This window comes from Leopardus geoffroyi, chromosome B1 (genome assembly GCF_018350155.1).
Source record: "Leopardus geoffroyi isolate Oge1 chromosome B1, O.geoffroyi_Oge1_pat1.0, whole genome shotgun sequence".
NCBI lineage: Eukaryota > Metazoa > Chordata > Mammalia > Carnivora > Felidae > Leopardus > Leopardus geoffroyi.
In genome coordinates, this window is record NC_059327.1 from 83,937,591 (window position 1) to 83,960,132 (window position 22,542).

General features: G+C 35.7%; 1 protein-coding gene across 10 annotated transcripts in view; it reads left to right on the plus strand.

The window, feature by feature from the left end:
* The window catches only part of INPP4B (inositol polyphosphate-4-phosphatase type II B), a 778,265-nt gene that overhangs the window by 389,254 nt on the left and 366,469 nt on the right, over positions 1-22,542 (plus strand). For all 10 annotated transcript variants that reach the window (XM_045466827.1, XM_045466836.1, XM_045466862.1 and 7 more), the window contains 2 exons: positions 19,738-19,945; positions 22,165-22,209. In XM_045466827.1, coding sequence (XP_045322783.1) covers positions 19,855-19,945; positions 22,165-22,209 — 136 coding nt within the window. In that variant the 5' untranslated portion in view covers positions 19,738-19,854. The remainder of the gene's footprint in view (positions 1-19,737; positions 19,946-22,164; positions 22,210-22,542) is intronic.

The window sequence follows — 22,542 nt, forward strand, 5'->3', positions numbered from 1 at the left end:
CACCTGCCTGCGACTCATACCCTGTGGCCTTAGTTTACTTTGGGTCTCCCTCCCTGATTTATGATTTGGACACACACATGATGCTGAAAATTGCCCCTGCACAGAAGCTACTACTGCTTCTCCATCCCTCATCCCAAACTTAAAGGAGCCCCTATTTATTGATGCCTATTTAGATCAAACTTGAGTTTATCAATTAAGTCTTGGTAATTGGACACTTGGTCTATATAATTTTTTTAAAATATTTATTTATTTATTTATTTATTTATTTATTTATTTATTTATTTAAATGTTTATTTTTGAAGAAGAGAGAGAGAGAGAGACAGAGGGTGAGTGGGGGAGGGCCAGAAAGAGAGGGAGACACAGAATCTGAAGCAGGCTCCAGGCTCTGAGCTGTCAGCACAGAGCCCCAACGTGGGGCTCGAACTCACAAACTGTGAGATTGTGACCTGAGCTGAAGTCAGACACTTAACCAACTGAGCCACCCAGGCACCCCAAATTTTTATCTGTTTTTGAGAGAGAGAGAGAGACAGAGAGAGAGAGAGAGAGAGACAGAGAGAGAGAGAGAGACACTGAGCCAGGGAGGAACAGAGAAAGGGAAACACAGAATCAGAAGCAGGCTCCAGGCTCCGATCCCAAAGCAGAGCACAGATCCCAAAGCAGGGCTCAAACTTACAAACCGTGAGATCATGACCTGAGCTGAAGTCGGACACTTTAACCGACTGAGCCACACAGAAGCTCCACTCTTGGTCCATATAAATCAATATTTTGTTCCCAGTTTCTCTTCTTACTCCTTTACAGAATATGTTCTTTTTCCTTCCTTTCATGATTCTGCATTCCTCTTAATTGAGTTCACATTAATTATTACCAAAGCATTCCACTTGTACCTCTCTTAGTTCATCTTCCTTTTTTCTAGCCGTTAGTAATTGTAAATATTAATAAAATTAATAATTCTGGTAATATTGATTGACCTCTTGCTATATCTTCTAATTTCTTTTTATTTGTTTTATTTATGTTCAGTATTTTGAAAATCTACACGCAGGAAAATTCATGCTTTTTGGTGTATAGTTCTAGACTTTTTGACATTTTGACAAATGTAAACAGTCCACTGTGTTTACACACACCACTACAATTAAGGTACAGAACACTTACATCACCCCAAAATCTTTTGGCTTCTATCCCTTTATGGTCAACCTCTCCTGCTTACCTCCAACCGTTAGAAATCACTGATCTATATTTTATTTCCATAATTTACATTTTCCAGAATTACATAGTATGAAGCCCTTTGAATCTGGCTGTAATGTGCTGAAGATTCATCTAAGTTTTGTGGGTATCAATGATGTATTGCTTTTTATTGCTGAGTAATATCCCATTTTGTGGATATACTTTAAGGTGATTATCAATTCATCATTTGAAGAGATTTGGAGTGATTTTGAATTTTTAGTTAAAAAAAATTAAAAATAGGTTTTTATGTGACCATAAATTCCACTTCTCTTGGGGAAAATAAATAGGAGGAAGACTTCTGGGTCATATGGGAGGTCAGTGTTTATAAGAAACTGACAGACCTTTTTTCCTAAGAAGAGATACTATTTTGCATTCCTATGAGCAATGTACTCATGTTGTCTGCAAATAAAGACAACATTGGTTATTTGTTTTCAATCTGTATGTCTTTTATATAATGTTTAAAGTTTATTTATTTATTTTGAGACAGAGAGAGAGAGACAGCCTGAGAAGGGGAGAGGCAGAGAGAGGGAGAGAGAGAGTCCCTCCACAGAGAATCCCTCTGTGCTAATAGCACAGAGCCTGACATGGCTCGAACACATGAACCATGAGATCATGACCTGAGCTGAAACCAAGAGTCGGACACTTAACCGACTAGCCACCCAGACTTGCCTCAATCTGTATGTCTTTTAATTCTTTTCCTTGACTTACTGCATTGGTTAAGATCACCAGTGTGAAAATGAAGAGGAAAGCCAAGAGTGGAAGCCTTACCTTATTCCTGATCTTAGCAGCAAAGTATTGAGTCTTTTATAATCCAGCTGTAATCATAGCTGTAGGACTTTTCTAGATGCCCATTATTGAGTTAAAGTACTTCCCTTCTCTTCCTAAATTGCTGAGAGTTTTTTTTTTTTTTTTTTAATGGATGAGAGTTTTATTGTATGCATGTTGAATTTCCTCAACTGTTTTTTGGTGGGTTTTTTTTTTTTTTTTGCATCTTTTGGATTATCAAATGTTTTTTTCTTAATTTCTTAGTCTTTTGATATAATGAGTTGTATTAATAGATTTTTTAATGTTAAATAATTTTTCCTTCCTGGAAAAACCCCCTCTGTATGCTGTATGCTTAAGTGAAACTTGGTAGTTTTTATTCAAAGATTGTTCAATTTTATTTGTTACCTTTTTTATCTTCATATTGTTCAGAATAGTTCTTTATTATTATGTTAAGGTTAGTGGTCTATAATGAGCTCTACTCTTCCATTCCCAATATTGTAATTTATAGCTTCTTTTTATCTTGGTCTATCTAACTGGAGTTTATCAATTTTATTTATCTTTTAAAATAAACAGCTTTTGGTTCCATTGATTTTTCTCAATTGTTTTAATTTTCAATCACATTGATTTTTGCTTTTGTTTTTATTATTCTCTTCCTTCTGCTTGCTTTGAGTTTAATGTACCCTTTCTACTTTCCTAAAATGGTAGTTTCGATCTTAGATGTAAGACTTTTCTAGTATTAGCGTTCTAAATTTCTGTCAGTACCACTTTAGTTGCATCCCACAAATTTTGATATTATTTTTATTTTCATAATTCAAATGATTTCCTAATTACCTTAGTAACTTTCTCTTTGGCACAGTGGTTGTATAGAAGTGTGTTGCCTAATTCTCAAACACTTGAATTTTCCAGATATTTTTGTGTTATTGGATTTTGGCCTAATACCATTATGTTCTAAATATATATTATTTCAATTAAAAAAGAAGAGTCCCAGTTTTATGGCCCATGTCAAAAAATGGGGACTACCTTCAGGTCAAAAGCACAAGGAAAATAGGGAAAGAAAAATTCACCATTATGTGTATGTTTCTCCATGTTTAGCTCCTTGTCACAATTTTCCTGCTGTTGTTTATTTTTTTAAATCATCAGGTAGCTCACTTTTTGTGTTTACTTCCAATCAGTGGAGATACAGTGTTTTGTTACATTGGTCCATCTTTGCTAAAAATGAAATACCTAAAAACTTTGCATTTATTTGTTTAATTCTCTCTACAATTAATCAGGCAGGCATTGCCATTTTACCAATTTATGTTGAGGAAACTAGGATAGTACAGTTAAGTAAACTGCCCAAGGTCCCAGAGTAATTGGCAGAGCCTTGGCAGTCTGGATCCATCATAGGTTTCTTAACCATATTCCTATATAACTTCTCTCATGACAAATTACTGTAATAAGAAGTGCTATGTGAGAGAATTCCAATGTGTTTACCAGACTAACATAGAGTTAAATTATAAAAAAAGACTCCAGAAACACAACAAGAAATAGCCAAACAAAGACACATTTATTAACTTTTCTGACAAAGGATTAGGGAGTGAAGAAATTCTCAGAATATTTTGCTAAGAGGAAAAGCGTCAGGGAATGTTAAATGCTAAAATGTGTTTGCATTGGAGGCAGGGAGGTGTGGAAATGTGGCAAGGGGATAGAAGCAGGAATGAGAGAAAGGTGTGGAGGTGGGTATTATGTTGGTTGTTCTGTTTAAGGACTGAAACTAGTACTTTCTCAAGGATGGGATATAAAAGGGAACATTTCTATTTACACACTGCATCCCATACAGTAGATGCTCAAGAAATACATGTCATATGGATTTATGACTATGGTATTTCCTTTCCTTACTTCTCCTTACCTATGGGATAAGAGCAATCTTAAAAGTCGGAGGACTTCAGCCAAGATTAAGAAGATGGGAAAGGAAGAAGGAAAGTCTACGGATGTTGTTTTATTCAGTGTTCTGGCATAAATTAATGACATACGTTTCACATAAAGTTTGAACTGGAATATCATATTGTCTCAGTGGAAATCCTTAATATATTCTAGCTGATCACAGAGGATTAACCCATACTACTAAAGGGACTTATCAAATCACTCCATGATTTTCTTCATTTCCAGAAGATGCACTAGAGAAATGCTAGATGAGTTTGCAGGTAGAACAATGGCTTGAACCTCACTGCTCAGCCTCATTCTTTTTATAGGTCTTCTGTCCGATTCAAGTTTAGCAGTTGAATTCTTTCTTCTTCTTCTTTTTTTTTTTATCACCTATTGCTTGCTCTTACTTTTATTGTAGTGCAATTTTATTGAGTAAACATTTTAAGGTGGAATGTGTGATTTTGTACATATTGGAGAGTAAAGGACCTGCTTGTAGTAAAAGAATTAAGACTCATTATCTGTATGCAGTAGGCAGTATGGATAAGAAAACTTAGTTATGCCGTATTATATTCTTTGTAGATAACCTCAGGCACTCTATGAACTTCTCTGGAGAGCTAAAGTGAAATTATAATAATCACATCTATACATTTATTCTTGCCTGTTATAATAAAAAGCAGAAGATAAAATTTTAATTAAATTCATTATCTGTCTTTCTTTGAAATTTCAAATTTCAAAAGAAAATAAGCAATTAATCATCAGAAACTATAGATAACTTAGTCAATACTAATTGGAACTTGAAATGTATCATCATAAGGAATTCAGTCAGTTCTGTGAATTAATAACTTCTGATGTCTACATTAGAAATGTCCTACGGTTATAATCAAAGTTTCAGTTTTAGTTTTGCTTGAGCACTTGGTATTTAACTGGCCTTGGGTGTTTGTGTGTGACAGTGTTCATAAGGATTTGAGACATTTGATGTTGCTGAGACAGCACTTCCTCGAGTCTTCTTTAGTACATGTGGAAAAAAAAAAAGAAAAGAATCAACCTCCAGCCAAATTAAAATTCTTTCTGAACATCTCTGCTTCTTAAGATAGGCTTGAGATGGGCTGCTAGGAGTCATTATATTTGAAATATGAAGTTTGCTGAATAAAAGTATCAGGGGAAAAAACCTGTCATCTTAAGTGCAGACAATAAACTCCTATCCTTTATTTGGTCTTCCAGATGACAGAGAAGGACATTAAAAAATACCCGAGCATCTAGTGAACTGTTACATAACTCTGTTGTGTTATTTCTTTAAACCTTTGCTGGGTGCTAGCAACTTTTTTTAAGTGCCTTTGGGGCTTGAGACCAGGTTTTACAAGTTTTTGTCAAGTAGGCAGAATCAAGGTGTCACATGATGTGTTTATAGAAGAAAAAATTGTCATGACGTTTCTGTCTTTTGGGGAATATCCAATGAAAATTCCTGTTCTTTGTGTAATAGGTGGGAAGCAACCACGAGTGTCACACCCTGAAAAGAAGGGTAAAAAGCTTACCTCAGAACAAAAGACCTTCTCTCTAGTTCCAGCATGGCTACTAGCCAGCTGTGCACATGGAGCTCTCCCACCTCATTTCTAGGCCTCAGTGTTCCCATCACTTAAATGAGACAACTGCTGGTTTCTTTAAGTCTTTTCAAGTCTATATTCTGTTAGAACATTTTATTATAGCATTTTTTAAATTATTATTTTGTTTTAGAGAGAGAATGTGTGTGGGTAGGGAAGAGGGGCAGAGGAAGGAGAGAGAAAGAGAGAGAGAATACTTTAAGCATGTTCCATACTCAGTATGGAGCCCAACTTGGGACTTGATCCCATGATCCTGGGATCCTGACCTGAGCTGAAATCAAGAGTCGGGCACTCAACTGACTGAGCCACCCAGGTACCCCTTATTATATTATTTTAATGAGGGATTATGGGTAGACATCTGTAACCAACCTGTCACAAAGAGATGATTCAGATTAAATCGAGCATTTTCTCATATCTTCACTTTGTAGTTCTTCAGGATGCTTTCATTTTTATGACAGACACGGAGCAAAAACTAGCAAATCAGATGGCCTATTGACCATATTCCTAAAGTTGGTCCAAGTGCTCCCTCTCAGGATGTCAGGTCACTGTTAAAACTATGTAAATTATGGTTCAGATCTGGCCTAGTGCTGGCACAAAGACTACAGAGTTCTCAGGATTAAAGGGCCTTGTCACAGGGATTGACAGAGCCTCTTTTACTTTATACACAGTGGAGATCAACATTGTTCTTATCCTAATTTGAGACTAACGAGCAGTAGACTGACCTTTGATTTACAATGAACCAAAGATACAATCCCTCTGCTTGCTGAACTGAGTTCTTTGCTCTGAGTTGTTGCTCTGTGCTCTTTGTGAACATCAAGATTTTGCTAGTTTCAATGAATATTCAGTTAATACTCATTGTGACTTGGGACTATTTCTTGACTGAGATTGCAATCTCCAGAAGGCAGTCCTATGATTCAAAGAAGCAAAAGGAGGAAATTTTATCCCTTTGTTAAGTATCCAGAATGGTGGGTCTGTAGAATTGGATATGTTCAATCATCAGATTCTATTTTTAAACTTCAATTATTTAGAATTTTTGCTATTGATTCTTTTTCATGGTTGTTTGTCCACTGAAAGTATATTCTCATCAGGACCCAGTAGAAGTGATAGGGATGAGTATGTCTCAAGAAGACGGAATGTTATAAATAGAAGTATAAAAATATCTACCATGATGGTTTTTTGTTTGTTTGTTTGGTTGGTTTTTTCTCTTTCCTGGGGGTTCTGGTGCTTAGGCTTTAAATGCTATGTTGATATGTTATAGGTTTCCCAGAGATTTCTATTTTTAGGAAGGAAAATAATATAAATAAAAAGATAAATAAAATAAATGTTTCCTAGCCCTTCTTCCTTTCTCCCTACCTATCTGCCCTAGTATATTTTTTAAGAGATGGTAAACATTTGAAGATTTTTGTATGGTAAAGTTGAAAAGCGATAGCAGGTAGAATACAGAGAAGAATTAGAAACTCACATTAACTTCCTTGTTTCTCCAGTTACTAAGTGGAACAAATTACTTTTTAACCTTCAGTTTTTCACCTGTAAAGCTGGAGTTACATCTTAAATTTGTTATAAAGATTAATGTTATGCATATGACATGATAATACAGAACATGGCACATGGCACATAATATTCAGAAAAGTCACATAAGTACTCAGAAAATTGTGGTTGCTTTTGGATAAAATGAATTTCAAAAGCAGTAGAGGAGAGACTCCGTGAAGTGGATATTAGTAGAACCTCCTTTGGTTTGGTATTTACAAGAAGGAAAAGGAAGAGTACCATGCCGGTCACTTATATTTTATTACACCCTTTCCCCTCCTTCCTGTTTCCATGTGTCACTATAGTTTGAACCACTGTGTATTCTAAAACCCCAGTCCAGATGTGTTCAGTAAGTTGCTGGACTCTAGATGATCCTGATTTTGATGACATCAAGACACTAGTTCTTATTATGAGCTGCCATATACATGTCCTGGCCAACCTCCAACATTCTCCAAAGGGTGGCATACAGTGACCTGGGTCTGTTTAGCCAAGTATTCAATAGAGGTGTGTTGGGCCTGACCCTGCCAAGAGTCAGGCAGCACAGCTAAGTCTGGAGAATGCAAAAGTAAAAGGAAGAAAGAATGAGGAAAGAATCACATCTGGGTTAGGGTTAGTCACTGGAAAAAGTTCAATACAAAGAGGCCAACAAATAGATGAGTAAAAAGGAGGTGGGTGTCAAGGGCCGCAGACAGACAACCCAGATTATAAAATTCTGGGTAGAAATGAGAGTACTATATGTAGGTTGTAAGTCAGTGGCTAGAGACTGAAGCCCAGGCCAGGATCCATAACAGCTCTTGGCATCTGTCTAGAAAGTCTGATTAAGTGACATGGGACTTTAGCCCACATTGGCTTTTTATTTGGCAGAATTCCGTATTCACTTCTCCCAGTTTATGGGAATGGAATCTGGGCTTCTATTCTTAAAATGGTGCTTCTCATGCTTGAATGTAGGTAGAAATGCTCTATGCCATAATGCAGTGTCTAATTTAGAAGATCTGGGGTCTGGCTCAAGGTTTTGCATTTCTAACAGGCTTCCAGGCGACTCATACTGCTGGTCTAGGGATCGTGTTTTGAGTGGCAAAGCCTTAAAAGGCTGTTCCTGTTTGGTCTTGCTAAATCCATGGGTCTTCTGTCTGTCTCATGTCAGTACTGCTTCCTTGTGGTAAAGCCTGGAAGCTGGGCTTTTGATCAATCTGGAGCCTTGACAACTCTCATCCTTATTCTTCTTGTGACAAAGGGGCTCAGATTGAATTTAATATTGGTAGCAAAACCATACTGACAATTTAAAGAATTCAATTGTCTCCTGACACAGTTGGTTTCTTGGGCAGAAATGTTGCCCTAGAATCTTAATTCATTGGTCTGTCAGGAATTATGCTCTGCCTGGTCAGGGGCCTCATGAGAGGCAAGGAAGGTCTTGACCTTTTTTTTTTTTTTTTTTTTAATTTTTTTTTTCAACGTTTATTTATTTTTGGGACAGAGAGAGACAGAGCATGAACGGGGGAGGGGCAGAGAGAGAGGGAGACACAGAATCGGAAACAGGCTCCAGGCTCTGAGCCATCAGCCCAGAGCCCGACGCGGGGCTCAAACTCACGGACCGCGTGAGATCGTGACCTGGCTGAAGTCGGACGCTTAACCGACTGCGCCACCCAGGCGCCCCTGTCTTGATCTTAAATACATGCCTGATTTTTTTTTTCAGGTAAAATATCGAATTTGCCAATTTATGCCATTTTCCTCAAAAAGAATCTTTTTCCTGAAACCGTTTTTTTTTTAATTCTTCTATTACTTTCCAATGATATAAATAAGAATAAATCCCTGTGACCGAGAATAGGGGCCTAGTTGCAGAACTTTGAATATAATAATCCTATGAAGATGGTAGCTTTCAAAGTACCCTGACATTTGCCATGAGGAGAAAGAAACAGAGAAGGCAGAGGTAAATAATATTCCTGGTTTTATGTCTTCTTGACATTATATAGCATTTGGCTGATCCTTACAAGCCCTGTCCCTCCACATTCCCTCTTGTAAATTGCAGGGTTTTAGACGGTTTTCAAGTGATTTGGCATTGTGAATTATATCTGGTTGATCAGCATGTCCTGGTGTTAGAAGTTTCAGGATACTGACATGAAGTGAACAAGTTTAGTGGGTTGGCTACTGAAGGGCTATACAATCACCATAATAGAGACTTGCTATTCTGTTTATTTTTGAAATGGATAGGAATTAATCATTTATTCAACATCTTATATCAAAGCACTGTTTGGAAAGCTGAACAAAAGCCACAGGTACATAGTGTCAGTGAGCCTCCAACACTCCCTGCCCGGACCTCAGCCTGAACAGGCGAGGGAATATCTTTAACCAGAGGTATGCCCTTCTGGTTAGAACCCAGGCACAGCCCATCATATGATGCCTCATATTCCTGTCATCCTGGGATAGCACCTAAACCACAAGCACCTCCTGTCCTGTATCCTTGCCCCTTGTGTCATCCTCATTTTGCTATGGGCAAATGACTCAATCTTCCCCTGATCTTCTCACTTTTAAAAATGTTATGTAATGTCCTTAGGGTCTTCTATTCCTATAGAAAACAGTTTCTTTAGCCTTCTACCTCTTCAGAAAATGTTTTCTTTGTCTTTTTGTCTTAATGGAAACTTGGTTTCTGGGGTTTTCTGCTTCCTAGTTGCCTACTCTAATACAGACAGACCACAAACCACAGGGACTGAAGGCCGGGCTACTATTTTCCTAGTAGTCGCAAGAGTCCCCTTAAGCTGTTAGGACCTCATGTAAGATTGCTGATGTCTGGCTATACCACTCCTCCACCCCTATTTGTCATGTTCATTGGTGAAACTTCTGCTTTCTTCAGACTTTTCTATGAGAACACGTCCTGCCTGTTATCCTCCTGGGAGATTTCAGTTTCCATGGGAATAACCCATTGAACATCCTTGATGCACAGTGTCTTTTTCTTACTAGCCCTAGTGACCAATAATACCATGCCATTTCAGCCATCTACTTATACCCATGGCAATACCTTGGACTTCTCATTACTCAGAACTGAATTATTCTCTCATCTGCCAATATGTTACAACTTTCCCCTTTAATGAGTTCCCAATACAACCTAAAAAAGATGTTTGGTCATATTTATATTATTACAGCCTTAGCTTCACTATTCTCTCACTTCATCAGGAGGCAAAACCCCTACACTGTCAATGATACTATCCTTCTCCACAAGACTGCTGAGCACTGTTGGAGAAAGCCACACACATGTATCTATAAATCTGTGGTCTCCAGGCCCAGCTGGCCCCATAAAACTGCCTCCACTTGTTCCCTCATCTGGTACTCTTAAAGGCTAGCTCAGAACTCCACTTTTCTTCTCCAGCCTCCTACCCAACTTCTTCCCCATTTTCTCTCAACACATGACTTTGCCTTTTTAGTTAATTAAATGTATAATGAGTGTTTAGGATGTAGCAAAGGTATAATGAAAAATATAGAGACATTTTGTACTTACTCAGTGTAATAAACAAAACTTTCCCTGTGCATTTGAAGTTTTTTGTGTTCCCCTTCCTGATCACATCCCTCACACTTGTTCCCCAAATATCATAATTATTCTGATTTAAGTGTTTATCATGCATTTCTCTGTGGTTGGACTTCATATGTATGTACACCTACGCAATATAGAACTAGAGTACTATTTTACATGTTGTTAAATTTTCTATTATGCCATCATATCCCTCCCTCTGTCTTCCTGTCCCTCCTCACTCTTTCTCCTCTGTACTTTATGAAGTTAATCAATGATGATATATGAAGATTCATTTTATATAGAATGAATAGGCTGCAATATATTTGTCTACTTTCTTAGTGACAGGCCTTTAGCCTGTTTCAATATTTTTTTATTGAAGCTGATTTATTATGAACATTCCTTCCATTATCTTCTGGTATGCATTTTCAATAATTTTTCTAAAATAGAAGCTTATAAGTAGAATTGCTTTTCAGTTTAAATCATGGATTTGAGAACTTGTATTCTAAATATAAGCATTTAATAATATAACTTTCCCTTTAAGCACATTTTTATATGTAGCATAGTGATTTTATTCTGATTTAAATGTACAAACACACACATTTTTATTTTAGTTTATTAAGGTTTGTTTTATAACCAAGAATATAATCTTAGTAAGCATTCCATGTGTACTTTGAAACAAAATATGTATTCTGTTGTTGGATGAAGTCTAATAAATACCAATGAGGTCAAGTTGTTAGTAGTGTTATTTAAGTATTCTGTATCCTCTCTGATGTTTTATCTACTTGTTTGATCTGTTGTAGAGAGAGGAATGTTGAGGTCTCTAAGTATATCACTGTGGATTTGTCTGTTTCTTTTTCAGTTAAGTTTTTGCTTCATGTATTATAAAGCTCTATTGTTAGGCCCATTTACCTTCAGGATAGTTACATTTTCTTGGTGAATTACAATTTTATCCTTATACAATACTAATGTGTGTTATATGAAATCTATTTTATCTGATATTAATAGTCACTGCAATTTTCCTTTGATTAGTGTTTCCATGATATAATTGTTTCAGTCTTTTCAGTCTTTTTACTTTTAACTTAACTATGTCATTATATTTCATTATAACTATGAAGCATATAGTCAGGTCTTTCAAGCTGATAATCTTCTCTGTCTTTTAATTGGTGTGTGTGTGTGTGTGTGTGTGTGTGTGTGTGTGTAGCTTGCATTTAATGTGATTATTGACATGGTTGGATTAAAAACATTTTGCTACTTGTCTTCTATATATTCCATCTGTCTTGTTCTTTTCCTCTGCTTTAAAATTTATTTTGTATGTTTTGTTATTCCATTTTACCTTCACTGTTGGGTTATTATTTATACTTATTTTTAAAAGTTATTAGTAATTACCCCCCAAATTGTCATAAACATTTTAATTACAATCTACCTTCAAGTATTTTAGTGATATAATTGTATACTATACTTTTAGTGTAAGAACTAGACAACAATAATTCCCCATTCATCCCTGTCACCCTTCTTGCTATTGATGTTATATGTTACACTTTTATATATGCTATCAGTATATAATACATCACTACTATTTTTACTTTAGGCCAGTGGTTGGCAAACTCTGGCCTTCAGGCCAAATCCTGAATATTAATTAGTTTTACAAATAGAATATTATTGTAACACAACCATGCCTATTTGTTTATGTATTGCCAATGGTTGCTTCTACACTACCACAGCAGAGTTGAATGGTTGTGACAGAAACCATATAGTCCAAAAAGCCTAAAATATTTACTATCTGTCTTTAATAGAAGTGTGCCAAACCCCGCCTTAGGCAATTATCTTTTATAGTCACTACAAACAAGAAAAGATTAAATTAATATTTACTTTCTTTTATATCGCTTATAGCATTCTCCATTTCTTTTGTGGATTCAAGTATCTCTCTGTTATGTCATACTTGAAAAACTTCCTTTAATATTTCTTGCAGTGCAAATCTGCTGATAATAAATTTGTCAGTTTTTATTTGTCTGGATAAAAGTCTTTGTGTCTCTTAATTTTTACAAGTTATTTCTACTTTGTATAAAATCCTGGGTTGATGTTTTTCTTATTTCAGTGCTTTAAAGATGTCACTTACATACTTTTAAACAGGAAGTCCAAAATATTTTCTTACTTTTGTTACTCTATATGTAATTTGCTTTTTTTTTTTTTTTTGCTTTGGTCACCTTAAATTTTTTCTCCTTATCTTCGTTTTTCAAAAGCCTGACTGTGATATACATAGAAGTTTATCGTTTGTTTGATTTGCTTGTTTGTTTATGGGTATATTTGTGTACATGTCATTTCTCTGGTGTTTTCTGAGCTTCTTGGATTGGTGTTTTGAAATTTAATATTTTTGGAAAATCTTAGGCCATTATCTCTTCAAATATCTATTCTGTCTTTTTCTTTTTTCTGAGATTCAAATAACACATATATTTAATTTGGTATTGTGTCACAGCTTTTGAATGCTCTTGTATGCATTTTCATTTTTCTTTGTGTCTTTTTTTTCTTTTTTTCTTTGTGTTTCAGTTTGGGTAATTTCTATTAGCTTATCTTCAAGTTCACTGATTACTTCATTGATGGTATCATAACTATTAATGATCTTGTCAAAGGCATTCTTCCTCTCTTACTGTGTTTTACATTCCTAGGATTTGTATTTGGTCATTTCCAATAGTTTCTATCTCTGCTAAAAATCTCCATCTGGTCATGCAAGTCATCCACATTTTCCATTAGAGTCTTAAGTATATTCTGTTTCTAACAGGTCCAACATTTGGGTCTTATATTAACCTGGTTCTCTTAACTGCTTTTTTCCCCTCTTTTCTCTTGACTGTTCATCTTAGTCTTCATCTTCTTTGTGTAGTGTGTAGGATAGTAAAATATAAAAAAAATAGTACCTATGCCTGGAAGTGGGCATTCCTCTTTTCCTACTACACCTTTAAATTGAGTCAATCTAATCAGTAACAGATCTGGGTTTGAGTTTTGTTGTTACTATGGCTGCCTTGAGTGCATCACCAGTTTCAAATAACTCTAACATTCATTTCTACTCATAGTGGGGTTTGGGTGTCTGGAGACTGTTCTCTACTCTCCACTTAAGGCTTTTTTGGGGAGCTTCTACCAAAGAGAGGTTTAGTGTTCATGTTTTTATGCCTCCTCCAGTGGTAGGCTGCTGTTAATAGTTTCCTACTGTTTACTGGACTGGTAGGAGTAGAGACATTTTCTGTTGTCCTATTTTTAACCTCGATCTTAGGCAAAATCTATATTCTTGGGTTTTGAGGATGAGGCTTTTCAGTGGTCCTGTCTTTCTCTTAGCAATAGAGGATCGGAGAATCTTTAATGATCTGATCCCAGGAAACTTCTCTGTACCTCTCTTATTTCTATCTTATAGTTGCAGTGAGTCTCCATCTATGCCCTGAAGGCAATAGTCTGCAGTTTTTGTTCCATTGGGAAGAGGATCCAAGTGGTGTGTCTTTAGTGATGGCTACTCCCCTCCCATAGGGTTGAATCACCAAAGGACACTTTCTCCAGATTCCCACTTTCTTCCCAATCTTCCTCATGAGCCTCTGTGAGGATGAAGAAAAGTCTGCTAGTGAATGCAGCCTACTTTTGAGCTTATGGCTTTCAGTAGCTCTGTACTTTCATACTAGTCCCCCTTGACCTTCAGTAAGTCATTGAATATTTTTGGCTGAATTATTATTACCAGCTTATATGAGGCCTGACATCTCTTCCTTCCGTGGAGGGAAGCTCTTTTCCATGAAGGCATTTGCCTTTTCTTAGGTTTCAGGCTAGTTGGTTCCTCTGAGACTTCTGTTCTCAGATTAGTTAAAGAAATGTTTATGGTTTGATATATTCAGCATTTTCTTGAGTTTATAGTGGGAGTAATAGTCTTTGCATTTTTGTATATCCTAAACTGGAGCTGAAATTTCTGTTACAAATATATTTCTAGTGTATAATTTGTTACCTCAGTTTTTGTGGTATCTTGTACTTACAGAATATTTTTTTATTTTGGTGTAGTCAAAATTATTAATATTTCCTATATGTACTGTGCTTTTGAAGTCAGGTTGATAAATCTTTTATACTCCATTGTTCTTAAATATACTTTTTTCTTGAATGGATAAAAATAAGGCCATTGGGCAGAATCTCCTCAAGTTTCTGTTAATGCTTTTCAGATCATACCTCATTTTCTCTTCACCCCCAACTTCCTCCCATTATAGCAGATTATATCATCTAGATTTTTTTCTTGCCCCAACAATAATATCTTTTTCTCCTTAATCTTCAATTTAAGATTGAAAATTTAATTGAAACTAAAAAAAGTATTTTTCCTTCCTTTGTTTCTGAAGGACAACTTCACCAGGTAGAGAATTCTTGGTTAACAGTTATTTCCTTTCAAAATTTTGAATATATCATCACATTCTCTACTGGCCTGAAAAATTTCCGTTGAGAAATCTGCTCATAGTCTTTAGGGGTTCCCTTGTATGTAACTTCTCTCTTTTCTCTTGCTGCTTTTAAAATTCTTCCATTGTTTTTCACTTCTGACTATTTAATTATATAGTCAGTATCTCAGTGTAGCCCTATTTAAATTCAGCTCTTTAGGATCTTTTGGGCCTCATGGATCTATGTGTCCATTTATCTCTCCAGGTTCAGCAATTTTTTTTTTCAACGCTTGCTACTTTAAATATATTTTCTGTCCGTTTTTCTTTCTCTTTTCTTTCTGGCATTCTCATAATGCAAATATTGTTTCTTTTCATTTTGTATTATAATTTCTGCAAGCTTTCTTCACCCTTTTTCATTCTTTTTTTTTTTTTTTTTTTCTTTTTCCTCCTCTGACTTGGTAATTTTCAATGTCTTATTGTTCAGGTGAGTGATTCCCCCCCCCCACCCCACCCCCCCCCCCCCCGCCAATGGTGAAGTCTTCTTTTAAAACTCTCTACTGAGTTCTTCAGTTCAGTTATTATATTGTTCAACTCTAGATTTCTATTTTATTGCTTTTTGATGGTTTCTATTTCATTATGAAACTTCTTGTTTTGTTCATGCATTGTTTTCCTAATTTTATTTAGTTATATGTCTGTTTTCTTGTAATTCACTAAACTTCCTTAGGTAATTCTGAATTCTTTGACAGCTCACAGATCTCCATATATTTAGTGTCAGGTATTAGAACTTTATTAATTTCCTTTGGTGTCATATTTTCCTGATGTGTGTGTGTGTGTGTGTGTGTGTGTGTGTGTGTGTGTGTGTATCCTTGTGTCCTTATTAATTCTACCTGTTTGAGTAATGGCCTCCTTTTCTAGACTTCACAAGTTTTCTTTGGTAGAGAGAGCTCTTCAATAGTCAGCTAAGTTTGGGTTTCTGGGTGTGTATCTGATAATGTCCTTGAGCAGGTGGGGCCTGTCACTATGGTCTATTTTTGAGCAAGGCTGCTGTTCCAGGTCTAAAGGGATGGCAGGGAGTGGGAGTTGTGCCACTGGCTGAGAACAGTTAAATAGTTTTATGGGCCTGGTTCCCTACCCTAGTGAAGCTATAGGATGGGCTCTATGCTTGCCCAGATTCTCTGATGAGGCTTACTAGATGATCAGGACTGGGTACAGTATTTGGTAGTAGACAGAGCTATGAATTAATTTCCCTGTCCTTGCAGAGCAGTAAGATGGGACTCAGGACCTGTACAGTTTGTTATTTGGTGACTTTAATCAAACCAGAGTGTGCCCCGAATTCCCTGGTTGGGTGAGGTAACTGGTTTTGCTCTGCAGATGTGGGGAGCCACAGGCTGTGCTCTCTGTTCAAATGCCAATGCCACGAATGTAGGGCTGTTGAATAGGCTATGCAGCTTTCTATATGCTCTGGTTAGGTTCCTTGGTTGGGCAGGATGAAAGTTGTATTCAGGGATGAGGAGGTTACAAATTAGATTCTCTGCCCTGGAGCAGTGGGAGAAGCTGCTCTAAAGCCATAAAGCTTTTTGTTTGTTGTATTAACTCAAGACAACCCCCACTCTAAGTTTCTTGATTAAACATGGCCACTAGATTTGCCTGCCCACCTCTCAGCTTCCTGGGGTTGCCAGCCCATCAGGTGAGATGGAGTTGGAAAACACTCTCCTCAGTATATCTCACCTCCCTTGCCTAGGCAGTAGGGGGAGGGACTTTCAGTTTCCAAAACAGGCTTTCTGGTGGAGAAGAACTGGAGCTACCCTCAGCCTTGTCTATGAATTAATCCTCTTGTTTCTGTGCAGCACTGGAACACTCCACAGGTGGTACTGGCTTTGTTCTGGGGGTGATCTCTGTCTGCCTCTGAGCTGAGTACCACAAGTCTTCAAAGCTCCCAGGAGTTGTCATCAGAAGACACTCTTAGCTCCCTTGCCTTGGCAGAAGGAGAGGGTGCCACTGCAGGCTAGCCTCAATTTCTCAAACAGGCTCTCTGGTTGGAAAGGGGTAGGAGCTATTCAGCCTTGTAAAGTCATCTTTTAACTTAATGACCTTGTTTACTTGAGAAACATCCAGTAAGTAGAGTGATGACATTGTTCCCTCAGTTGTTCTTCTCTGTTGCTCCTCCTATCACTGTCAGTGCTTTTACCAGCTAAATTCTCTTCTTGCTCCCCTGAATGGTTTTGTGCCTTACAGTTCAGTCTTTAGTCATCCTTTTTTTTTACTACATGTACTTGGTTTCAATGACTTCATTTGACTGACTTCAACCATTAGTCAATGATTTACAAAAAAATACTTTTCCAGCCTTAGTATCTCTCCTGAAATCTAGACCCACGTGTTTAACTGTTTCTGAATATTTGAAGACATTTCAAAAACAACATGGTTAGAACTAAACTCATCATCCTTGACTAAAATCCCTCTTTCTTTATATTCCAGATAGTTTAGTGGTCCATATTTACTGACTTTCACCTGAAATTCCTGACTTTCATTATCTCAATTCTAAATTCCAGCTAATTCCATCATTAAGTCTAAGTAACTGCATTTAATAAATGGCCCTTTATCCCATTTAATAACTTGTTTTGGAATCCAGATTCTCTTTTCTAGTCATCTGCTTCTGTTTTGACTTAGATCCTCTTTATTATTTTATTTTCCTTGAATATAAAAATAACCTCCAAACAAGTTAGTTTCCTTATTAAGTTATCAACTTCTAGTATGTTCTCTACTTTGACACCCAGTAAACTTTCTAAAAATCAAATATAGTTATGTCACTCTCTTATAATAGGTACATTTAATGTCGCTTCTTTCTGCTCTGAGAATTAGGTTTAGTATCTCTAGCTGACTTTTTAAAATATATTTGTGGTATGTAAAAATTTAAATCTATTCTTTTGCATGATCTCCAAACCAAAAAATTTCCAATAGACACAGAAAAGGAACTACTATATTTAACCATAACCATAGGTAAATGCTGTATTTACCAGCTAGAAAATGTAGTGGTTTTCTAGAGCTCTTCTATTAATATAACTGATTCCTTCTGAGGCATATGCCTTGTTAATAGGTATCAAATCTGAAATTTCTCCTCAAATGAAACAAGATAGAATAAAAATGAATAGAGTCATAAGAGGTTGTTATATGATCTTTGTCTTGTGTATTTGACTTTATTCTCTTGAAATTGAATTTATTTTTAAGTTTTGAATGGGTGATATGCCTAAAATGGGACCATATTAGTAATGTTTATAGGCCTCTTCAGTCTTCTCCACTCACCCAAAGGTACACATTCACCCACACTCAGAGTTGACATTTATTTTATTAATTATTCACTGTTAGTGTGCCGAGTTGTTAGTTTGTTAAGATTTATCCATATTGCTTATTTAGGCCTCCTCTTTAATTTTTACGACAGCTGATCAAGATTAGAGGTTGAGTTTTTGGTGAAGAGGTACAGTTAAGTTAACAAAGTTCTTGTACCCAAGTCCCACATGCATGGTAGTCTTCCACAGATATGACCCCACTCATGCTAATGAAATTGTCATGGTTCATGATAGAATGTGGTCTGATGAACATATGTCTGTCCTTATCAGAAGACACATCTAAATTTAAATAGTTAAAAAAATAGAAAGCATTATCTTAATTCAAAATACAATTTTCACTTGAAGACTTTGGTCTAATTGATAGTGCAATTGCCCTTTACTCCTGGCCTTCATTCCTGGTTGTATCCTGAAGAACCAATGCGTACTTATATATACAACTTTATTAGAATATTTTTTAAAGATTCAAGATGCTTTCAGAATTTAATTTTTACCAGATGATCTTTAAAAACCAGAGCTGAATTACAAATGAAACTGCTTTGTTAAAACAACAAAGACTAAGGCTGTGGATTTGTGAAGTTGGAGACGAAATCATTATTCTAAACCAAACTTGATTGCCACTATCGCTTTAAACAACATTGGACAGACATTTAAAGATTTTTTATACATTTTAATTCAGGTGGTAACTTGATTTAAAACAACATTGATTTTTTTTCCCTAATTCATTCTTGGTCATGTATATCAGGCTAAATATCAGAATGAATTTGAAACTATTTGCGGCTATTTGCATAATAGGGTATTAAATTCTTGGAAAAGCTTTCTTTCCCCCATGCTGATTGTCATGATTTTGTTGTTACTTTCATTTCCCCTTGAGCTTTAGCTTTGTAGAGTTATTATTCATTCTTTTCACCACAGACCCTGATCATTAACCAATTAAAACTTTATCAGGCAGAGAGGCAAGACTCCATGGGTAATGATGAGGTTAGAAACTCCCTTGTACTACTTGTTGGCTCTTGGCTCATATTGGAAGAAGAGTGCCATGCCAAATTGTCTTTACATGCTCATGAATAATGTTCTAACAAGGGTGGATGGAGAGATGAGCGTAAAGGGTAGATCTAATGGAAGGAATGATAGTAATATTCACCTTGGCAAAACATGCTAATGCCTTGACAAGATCCTATCTGCTCTTGCTGCTAAATTAGATGCATATTAGGTTAGCAGCAGCCCCTATTGCTATCTACTGTTTTACAGAATGACCTAGAAGAGAAGAATACACATTTCAGGATTTAGAAATCCCTCTTATGAACATAAAATAATTGCATAGAGAATACCCACTTAACTTAGAGTTCATGAGGCATAAATTAGGTGGATAGATCTTGAAAATAAAGGTGAGATAGGCAGGAAGTTGTAGTTTCTACCTACCTTCAATTCTTAGCTTTATACTGAACTCTGAAGTAACTAAGATTTTTGCTGTTGCTGTTTCCTAAATGCAGAATTTCGCAGGATATCGGGCCTTTAGTGTGAAGATACATCTATATTAAACCACGAATCACTGGCAGTGACATTTGGACGTGAAAATTTAGAAGACTAAACAACTGTGAAGGTTGATCATGGAAATCAAAGAGGAAGGAGCATCAGAAGAAGGCCAGCACTTTCTTCCCACACCCCAGGCAAATGATACTGGGGACTTCCAGTTCACAAGTAAGTATATGTGTTCCCCTCTCTGTAATTCTCTGAAAATGTAAATTGAGTCAACTAAGCATACATTCATATGTATTCACAGAAACCTGGGTTCTAACAAACGGCATGAAATTAACTATTTTTTTGTTTGCACCATTTATTTTGTCCTAGTGAGTCTGTGATGTGATTCTGATCCTTTATCTTGAGTGAGACAGATGATAGTCTATGAAATGGACTATGAAATATAGTCTATGAAATATCAAATAGTAGAATCAAAGTTCTTGAATGTATATTAAGACACTAATAAATACTTTTTTTAAGACACTAATAAATACTTTTTAAGTACACCTCCTCTTTAGCATTTATGTAATCTCATGTGGAATTATTTTTTTAGAATATAGAAATGTTCTCTTTAAAATCAAAGTCATTTAAGTTGAAAGCATTAGGACATAATGGTTACCCTAGACAGGTAGATTGTCACTGCTATAGTCAAGAACACTAAGTCACATAAATAGAGCAAACATGGAGATGTGGCCAAGATTTGCATTTAGACATTACAGTTGTTACTTGTGCTACTCAAGTCATTAAAATCATTGGAAGAATTGTATGTTTTCTATTATGCTTCAAATTGTAGAGTTTAGGTTTTATTGTTTAGCATGAATTGTGCTTTTTCTTTTCAAGAGTCCTGTTGGCCATTTATTTATCGCTTTCAAATATATGTCAAATTAAATGAGAGTATTTAATTTACACCATAAAAATAAACTTTAAAGGGTAGCTTGGGTGTCTCAGTCAGTTAAGCATCCAACTCTTGATTTTTGGCTGAGGTCATGATCTCAAGTTTCATATGTTCGATCTCCACATTGGGGTCCGTGCTGACAGAGTGAAGCCAGCCTGGGGTTCCCTCTTTCCCTCTCTTTCTCTGCTCCTCCCCCACAGGTGCACGTGTGTGCATACATGCTTTCTTTCAAAAATGAATAATAAACATTTAAAAACATAAAAAATAAGCTAAAGAAAACAGTATTGGTTGAATATGTTTTCTAGAAATTTGTTTGTCAAAGCTTACAGCAGTTACTAATAGTCTTTAAAAAAATCTACATTATTTGAAATGAACAGAGATCTACCCAATGATTACAAGTCTCATCTCTCTGGAAAGTCTGATATTTTTAATCATAGTATTGTGAAATGTCAACAGGAGAAAAAATAAATGGCTACTAAGCAAAAAAAAAAAAAAAGAAAAAAGTTAACCCTGTAAATAAAAAACAAATAGATTTTATACAAAGAAATGGTTCTAACAATATATTAGTGATCCAATATTAGTAAATTTAAATTGTATTTGGTAAATGCATCAGTAGAAATAAATAAGAAAATGATTTTACATTTATTTAGATTTAGAAATAAATAAGAAAATGATTCTTACATTTATTACCAAATAGTTTACTTTTTCATTAATTTTAGTTTCGCTTCTTTGGCCACCCATGAGTTGTAATAAGTGGTATCCAAGTCCTCATCCAGTCTTGTTTAAAAAGACCCCGAGCTGTGCGTGGTCGTCGGGTATCCATGTTATCACATTATACCACATTATCAACTTACAGTCGGATCTCGCTGCCTTCTAACCCTTACATGTTCCCATTTCCTTACTTTTGTTCTCAGACATTCCCTCCACTTCATTCTAAGCCATGTTGTTAGATTTCTTAAAAATCATGATAAAAAGGAATAGAAACATTTATCAGGACATTGATTTGAGCTATCTATAAGTTGACAGAATAACCACCACCATAATGTCCTTCATAACCTTACAAGAGATATCTCTTTAATTAATAACTTAGTCTTTACAGCATGCTGGAATGGTTTGAAAGAAAAATCTATATAGGAGAGTACTTGGGTGAGGTCATCTTTTTTGAAAGTTTTGCTTCTGTCTACATTCATCTAAAAGAAACTAACAATGAAAAAATACATTTTAAATTGCAAAGCTTACAAAAACAATATTTTTTGAGTTTCTTTAGAGCCTTAGAGCTAAGGAGATCAGTCAAGTCTTTAGTCACATTTAGTTCTGCTACAAATATTATGTCCTGCCCTGAGAACTGATGGCTTATCAGTCTGGACAATTAACTGAGTTAATTTGTTCTGCCAAATAACATAGTTATACATCCTGGGTAGGGTGAAGCACTGTAATATGTATTTATATATCTTTGATAATGAGTTAAATATCTTTAATTTGAATTCTTACCCATTATTGATAGGTATTCAGAAGACTCCAAATGAACCACAGTTGGAATTCATCCTTGGTAAGGAATTCTATCTTACTTATACTGATAAATATAATAGTAATTGCATATATAGTATACAGCCTTAGGTTGCTTATATCATTATATCATTGCTTATATCATTATATAATTTACAAACTTTTACAAACATTGTTCTATAAAAGAAATTTCACTCTTTAAGGTGTTACTTTGAGGTAGATGGCAGGATGGGTGAAATAGGTAAAGGAGATCAAAAGTACAGTTATCATGATGGGCACTGAGAAATGCTATGAAATTGTTGAATTATATTCTACACATGAAACTAATACAAGTTGTTTTTGTTGTACTTCAGTTTAAAAAATAATAACAAAGCTG